The 7,998-nt window shown below is 38.9% G+C and overlaps 1 protein-coding gene across 1 annotated transcript; it reads left to right on the top strand.

The window, feature by feature from the left end:
- On the top strand, nucleotides 1-7,682 carry LOC141646719 (ABC transporter B family member 11-like). Its single transcript, XM_074454639.1, has 13 exons — nucleotides 1-101; nucleotides 1,628-1,961; nucleotides 2,041-2,095; nucleotides 2,190-2,365; nucleotides 2,450-2,671; nucleotides 2,772-3,010; nucleotides 3,230-3,755; nucleotides 3,842-4,115; nucleotides 4,592-5,442; nucleotides 5,931-6,197; nucleotides 6,280-6,543; nucleotides 6,628-6,921; nucleotides 7,037-7,682. Exons 2-13 carry the CDS (start codon nucleotides 1,683-1,685, stop codon nucleotides 7,388-7,390), a joined length of 3,801 nt encoding a protein of 1,266 aa, XP_074310740.1. The 5' UTR covers nucleotides 1-101; nucleotides 1,628-1,682; the 3' UTR covers nucleotides 7,391-7,682.
- The last annotated feature ends 316 nt before the right edge of the window (nucleotides 7,683-7,998 follow it).

Below are 7,998 nucleotides of genomic sequence, written 5' to 3'. Positions count from 1 at the left end.
GGTGACAAGCTTATGACAGAATAGTACCGTCAATTATTTGTGTTATACAAAAATGTACAAAAACAAAGTTACAGAATTCACTGCAATGGCGGAGCCCAGAGGTAAGTCTTATGCCGATGAAATTCAGTTGTTAGATGATCAATGCACACTAATTCACTTAAATTATCAGTAATGGCAGATGATGATTATCTTCCCTCACTTGTTAGATAATCAATTGTGATTTGTGACATTGAAATCTCGTTAATTTGATTTTGTCAGACCATATTGCAGAATCAATTTTTCATGTGCACCATGTGTTTGTTGAAATGTCTAGCTGTTTCATCGTTGTTATTGTATTGTTTTCATATAGATTATAGAATAAGACGGTGGCATACCGTGAGACGGTCCATTTTTATAAACAAAATTATTCATTTAATGGTGATAAATGGGTCCGTCTCAGAATATGAGACCGTCTCATGGAATAATTACGTTATTTTCACTGTGTATTTCCCAGCTTTTGCATGTTTTCATGATCTGCCATCAACTCTGAACTAGAATTCTCATGATTTAATCAAAGCTATCAATTCAATTAATGGTTTTATGAGACCAATTAGTCTTGCTATAGACGGGTTTTTGCCACCACCACCCCACTTGTTGTTTGTCCTATTAGGGAAGTGGTATTGTATTTGGCCCGTTTTTCATTATAGACGGATAGTGTCCGTCTATAATGAGAATTTGTGTTATGAGACGGCGTTACACTGTGAGATGGTCAATTTTTATAAAAAAATATGATCTTTTTGCATAATTGGTCTGTCTCAGAGTATGAGATCGTCTCATGCAATAATTTCGGTGATTTTCACGTGTATTTTCCAGCTTTACCATGGTTGTATGATCTGCCATGAACTCTCAAGTCTCAACTAGAATTCTCATAATTTAATCAAAGCTATCAATTCAATTATAATCAATGTTCTACTACAGTGAACAAATCCCCTACAGTATCATTTTGAAATGGTCGACGTATTTATCGACACAAAATTTTCATTACGGGTCATTTGGAAACAGTCGTTCTGTGTTGTGTGCACATAGGTAAGTTTGACTTAGCTTAGTGGACACAGGGGCGGAACTAGCCCATTGTTGTGCCAGCTTATAATAACTGGTAAATATACTCATATGGAACAAAGGGGAGTTGGTGGATTGGTTGCTGTCTTGTAGTATAACTGTATTAAGTGTTCGGAATTGCGAGAGGGCAACGGGTTGGATTTGATTAACTTAAACTCTATTATTAACGTACTCGTAGATATTTAAAATATTAAGTTTCATTGTAAGATGTCAAGTTGTCAACATCAGACTTGATCTTCATTATTTTAGCATAATGTTGAGAATGCTTGTTGAATGTATTTGTCTTGTATTACTTTTAGGGCTTTAAATTATGCCGCCATTGGATTATTTTTGGATGATAATGTCGAAGACGATATGATGAGTGATTTGGTATTTCCATCCACAAAAAAGCTTATCAGTTTGTATTAACAATTGATCCTGTGTAATTTTGTTGTTTTCTTGCTGTTTTGATGTTGATTTGACATAGATTATGGAGTACTAGTCTTGGTAGTTAATCAAACTTTTGAATGCTGCTCAATGCTCATTACAGGTAGCCAAGTACCATCTCTAAATCTCAGAGAGGGTTGGTTAAAATTGTCGAGGCCATGAGTGGGGTCGATGAAGCGACAACTTCCAATGGAGAAGCAGCAGGGCAAAATCACAAGGAGAATGAAAAGAAAGAGACGGAAGACGCTATGAAAGTCCCATTCTACAAGCTCTTCTCTTTCGCAGATTCTACTGATAAGGCACTGATGATCATTGGCTCTATTGGGGCTGCAGTAAATGGTGTATCCATGCCTTTGCTGGCCATCCTTTTAGGTGATCTTATTGATGCTTTTGGTCAGAATCAAGATACTAAACATGTCGTCCGTATTGTCTCTCAGGTTAATTTTCTTCCGAGCACATCTCATATTTATTGACACGCCCATTTTGTGCTTCTTATGAGAAGAATTTTCAATGTAGGTGGCTCTTAAATTCGTCTATTTGGCCATTGCATCAGGAATAGCTTCATTCCTCCGTAAGCCTAGTGAACTCTATGCCCTATGTTTACTGAGTCTCATATGAATGAACTGATTGTCAACTGATGGAAGTACTTATATATCTCGTTGTAGAGGTGGCTTGCTGGATGGTAACAGGCGAAAGGCAGGCATCGAGAATGAGGAACTTGTACCTGAAGACTATTCTCAGGCAAGATGTCGCATTTTTTGACAAAGAAGTAAACACAGGAGAGGTTGTTGGGAGGATGTCGGGTGATACTGTTCTTATACAAGATGCCATGGGAGAGAAGGTAACATTTATTACTAGTTCTCATTTTCCGCACGTATTCTCTATTTAAACTTATGTATTCTCTCTTCTTTATTTAAATGTATAGGTAGGGCAATTTATACAGTATGTTTGTACCTTCCTTGGAGGATTTGTCATCGCATTTATCCAGGGATGGCTTCTTACTCTTGTCATGCTGTCTGCGATACCTCCACTCGTGTTTGCTGGTGCAGTTATGGGTATGATGTTATCAAAGATGGCGACACGAGGGCAAGCTGCTTATGCAAAGGCAGCAGTTATTGTGGAGCAAACTATAGGTTCAATCAGGACAGTGAGTACATTGCCTTGATATATGAAGTTAGTCGTCCACATCTTTTGTTTTAAGCGACACACTTGACAGTATAATAAGTCTGTAATATGTTCTGCTTCAGGTGGCTTCCTTTACAGGGGAAAAACAAGCAATTATCCAATACAACAAGTCTATTGTCAATGCCTACAAATCAGGTGTTAAGGAAGGATTGGCTGCAGGAACAGGAATGGGTGTGGTTTTGTTTGTTGTCTTCTGTAGTTATGCTTTAGCCGTATGGTTTGGGGCAAGGATGGTTCTTAAAGGGCATTACACTGGGGGTGATGTCCTAGGCGTCATTGTAGCGGTCTTGACTGGTTCCATGTGAGTATTCTCAATTCAAACATGAAAATAAATTGTTGTATTTCTAAATTCTTTATGGGGTAAACTATGAGTGCTTTTAATGGCATTCCAATATCGTTAACTCAATGACATCAGACATCTTTGCGTTTGTTTGCATCCGAGTTTGCCTTGTTATCTATTGCTTCTTCATTGCATCAGTAATAATATTTATTAAAAAGAGAGCTAATACAATTGATATAGGTCTCTGGGGCAAGCAACACCAAGCATGAGCGCATTTGCCGCAGGTCAGGCCGCAGCATACAAGATGTTTGAAACAATCAATAGGAAAGCGGATATTGATCCTTATGATGCAAGTGGGAAAATTCTAGACGATATTCATGGTGATATTGAGTTGAGAGACATTTATTTTAGTTATCCAGCCAGACCAGATGAGCAAATTTTTCGTGGCTTTTCCCTTTCAATCAAAAGTGGAACAACTGTAGCATTAGTTGGACAAAGTGGTAGTGGCAAATCAACTGTTATTAGCTTAATTGAGAGATTCTATGATCCACATGCTGGAGAAGTTTTAGTTGATGGATTCAACATAAAAGACTATCAGCTAAGATGGTTAAGGCAGAAAATCGGCCTTGTAAGTCAAGAGCCAGTATTGTTTGGTTCTTCAATCAGAGATAACATTGGGTATGGAAAAGATGGAGCTACAGACGAAGAGATAAGAACTGCCACTGAGCTCGCAAATGCCGCAAAGTTTATTGATAAATTACCACAGGTTTACACACTATATTTTTTCTTTCTGTGGAATATCTTTTTCCTTCAACAGTTTGACCTGAAATCGTTGGTATTCGTCATGTGTAGGGACTAGATACATTAGTCGGTGAGCATGGAACTCAACTATCTGGTGGACAGAAGCAGAGAGTCGCTATAGCACGAGCCATTTTGAAGGATCCACGTATCTTACTTTTGGATGAAGCCACTAGTGCACTTGATGCAGAATCTGAGAGGGTCGTGCAGGAAGCATTAGACAGGATAATGGTGAATAGAACAACTGTTGTAGTTGCGCATCGTTTGAGTACAGTACGTAACGCTGATATCATTGCAGTCATTCAGCAGGGAAAGGTGGTTGAGAAAGGTAAGCTTGTAACTTCCTTGTGCATAAACGCTCTATAATTTGTTATTCCGGTTTTACTTTTCAGTGTTCACTTCTTTCAAATACTTTGGAACCTTAAGGTTTATTAAGAATTATTGTCTGAGTTTGTGGTCTATGATGTATTTCCATTTCTGAAGGAGCCACAATATTCCTAAATTCTTTGAAATTAGATCAGGATCAAATATCAAAATGACTCACGTGTCTACGCTTGTTTTATTGTGAAGTAGCTGTCGAGTTCTGCAATTCTCGAAGCAATCTTCATCACGAGTCATCCAAATTTGCCTCTTGCGTTCAACACACGGTTTAAGCTATGTACATGTTGGTTCCCTTATCAGCCATAGCCCGGAGCCTTTTTAGGCACCAGGGTACTGTTGTTGGTATAAATAGCTTCTGATTGGATACACTTAGTTTTTTTCATACATGATTGAGATTTGTTTCTTCATTATTTGCAAAACCAGGCCAGCACTCTGAGTTAGTCAAGGATCCAGATGGAGCATATTCTCAACTTATACATCTACAGGAAATGACCAAAGACTCTAGACAATCTGATAAAGATGGGGATATGTTACGACAGGCGAGTTTAAAAAGATCGTCCTTACGATCATCAAGTATCGGGTCCTCTGGGAGGGTGAGCAGCAAACGTCTCTCATTCTCAGTAGTTGGAGTACCCATAGACATGGGTGAAACTTCCACGCCTGACGGAGATGTTGAGGGACATCCGGAAGAAAGGCCAGAAGTCTCGATAAGGCGTCTTGCTGCTCTTAACAAGCCTGAAATACCAATACTTATTCTTGGAGTACTATCTGCCATTGCCAATGGTGTTATATTTCCTTTGTTTAGTATACTCTTATCAAGTGTGATCGAAATGTTTTTCAAGCCACCTCATGAGTTGAGATCGGATGCAAGGTTTTGGGCCCTAATATTTGTAGTATTCGCAGTGGCATCACTAATAGCATCCCCAGCTCGAGCCTACTTCTTTGCAGTGGCTGGTTGTAAGTTAATACAAAGGATAAGATCAATGTGCTTCGAGAAAGTGATCCACATGGAGATCGGTTGGTTTGACGAGCCTGAAAATTCAAGTGGTGCAATTGGCGCAAGGTTGTCGTCTGATGCTGCAAGTGTGCGTGGTTTGGTGGGAGATGCGCTTGGTTTGCTCGTCCAAAATTTTGCGTCAGCAATAGCTGGCCTGCTGATCGCTTTCCTAGCAAATTGGATCTTAGCTTTTATTATCCTTGCAATGATCCCGCTTTTAGGACTCAATGGCTATTTTCAAATGAAGTTCTTGAAAGGATTCAGCGAGGATGCTAAGGTTTTCATTCATTCTTTCTCATTATTTCCTCGAGACGTATTTACTCTTGCCTATGTTGGATTGCAATATACAACAACAACAACATTACCCCAGTGCCTCTGTGCTGCTATTTTTTCAATATATTTAAAAAAAATATTTACTTGGAAAGTAGACGTTCAACAGTTACTACTTAAATTACACTTGCAAAAAAAGTGATTGTCAAATTTTGATTCTGATTGAAAGCATTAGTTTACCTCTTTCTCTCTGTGCTTCTATTTTTTCTTTTTGTATATGTAAAGGGAGTCACAAGGACAGTTTTGGTGATGACGGGTTACGAACCTAGTATGAATACGACATCCTAGTGACTTTAGCATTCTTTTTCATCATTTGTCTAGTCTGAAGGGAGCTGCATCTAATGTTGATGGGTTTCAAATCTAGGTCATAAGTACTCCATAACTTTACGAGTCAAGTCAGCTGATATTTTGCCTCTTCCTTTTCTATGATTGCAGAAAAAATACGAGGAGGCCAGCCATGTTGCTAATGACGCAGTAGGGAGTATAAGAACTGTTGCGTCGTTCTGTGCTGAGGAGAAAGTAATGCAGCTTTATGAAAAGAAATGTGAAGGCCCTATGGCAGCTGGAATCAAGCGAGGAATTATCAGTGGTGTTGGTTTTGGAATGTCCTTTGCTTTACTCTTCTTGGTCTATGCCCTGAGTTTTTATGCTGGAGCCCAGCTTGTTGCCCATGGGAAAACAACTTTTGCCGATGTGTTTCGAGTAAGTATATCTGTATATGTGCTCAAGGTCTTACTTTCTGTGATATACTTTTGTTAAAAAATCTAGGATTTGATAATTGCAGGTTTTCTTTGCACTAGCCATGGCGGCAATAGGAATATCACAATCAAGCTCCTTGGCTCCTGACAGTAGTAAAGCCAAGAGTGCTGCTGCTTCTGTGTTCTCGATTCTGGATCGTAAATCTAAGATTGACCCAAGCGACGAATCAGGAACGACTTTGGAACAAGTTAAGGGTGATATTGAGTTTCAGCATGTCAGCTTTACATATCCCACTAGACCTGATGTTCAGATATTCCGAGACTTTTGCTTGAATATTCATCACGGAAAGGTACTTTTGGAAACAGTATAATAATTTTACTTTGATTCTGTTTTCTATGGGAATATAAATAAATGTCTTGTGATTAAATGCCAGACCGTGGCTCTTGTTGGAGAAAGTGGGAGTGGAAAATCGACAGTAGTATCGTTGTTGCAAAGGTTTTATGATCCCGATTCTGGATGTATTACCATAGACGGGGTTGAAATTCAAAAGTTCCAGTTGCGATGGTTGAGACAACAAATTGGTCTTGTCAGTCAAGAACCTACTCTATTCAATGACACGATTCGTGCCAACATTGCCTATGGAAAGGGAGGGAATGCCACAGAGGCTGAGATTATCGCTGCTGCCGAACAGGCAAATGCTCACAAGTTCATCTCTAGCTTGCAGGAGGTAATGTGCATTGGTACAAAACTCGCGTCATCTTGTCATTTTTATCCTTTAAGAAGATTTGTTTGTCTCAATATATTTCATATCGCTAAGTTGACGGAGTGAAATTTATTTTCAGGGTTATGATACAATTGTCGGGGAACGAGGAGTGCAATTATCGGGCGGGCAAAAACAACGGGTTGCGATTGCTCGTGCTATAGTAAAAAATCCAAGAATCCTATTGTTAGATGAAGCTACTAGTGCACTTGATGCCGAGTCTGAGAAAGTTGTGCAGGACGCGTTGGATCAAGTCATGGTGAACCGAACCACAGTCGTCGTTGCTCACAGACTATCCACTATTAAGAATGCTGATGTGATCGCGGTGGTGAAAAACGGTGTCATAGCCGAGAAAGGAAAGCATGAAAAGCTAATCCATCTAAAAGACGGGTTATATGCTAGCCTTGTCGCACTTCACATGAGCGCATCTTCCTAACCACCTGTCCTAGGCAAATTCTCATTTGTGACGGACACTTTTCATTATATGCTTTTAACCCCTCACAAACTATAAGTTGGAGAAGGCCTGTGAGAGGTTACGAGCTTGTGATGATCACGGAAGAGTGTCCTATCCTAATTTTGATACAATATTTCTTTTGAATTTGAATTCTGTTTTGACTAGAAATTTGTTGCGGTGTATATCTATTATTTTATTTGTATATATAAAAAAATAAGAAGTTTTGTAAAGGTATATAGTTAATGTACTGTACAAAAGAAGATTGATTGGGAAACTTTTGTAGTTTTGTCCTAATGAATTGCCGGTGGTCAATTTCCTTTTATAAAACCGTGTGACGGTCGCACAAGAGAATTACTGTTTGAGATAATTATTGAACGAAAACTTTTTTAGACATAACTTAATACTCCCTCCTAGTCTGATTGTTGGTTCCTTTCTTTTGGACATCAAAATTAAGGAAATGAATTTGGACCACACAAACCACATGTAATTGAATTTGGACCACACAAAATTTACCAAAATAGGAAATAGGAACCAACACTCGACTAACATGGAAAAGGTAAGAGTAACCAACAATCAGACTAGGAGAGAGT

This window comes from Silene latifolia, chromosome 3, assembly GCF_048544455.1.
Source record: "Silene latifolia isolate original U9 population chromosome 3, ASM4854445v1, whole genome shotgun sequence".
NCBI lineage: Eukaryota > Viridiplantae > Streptophyta > Magnoliopsida > Caryophyllales > Caryophyllaceae > Silene > Silene latifolia.
Note: the sequence above shows the minus strand (reverse complement) of the source record. Positions and strands in the feature narration are given on the sequence as shown.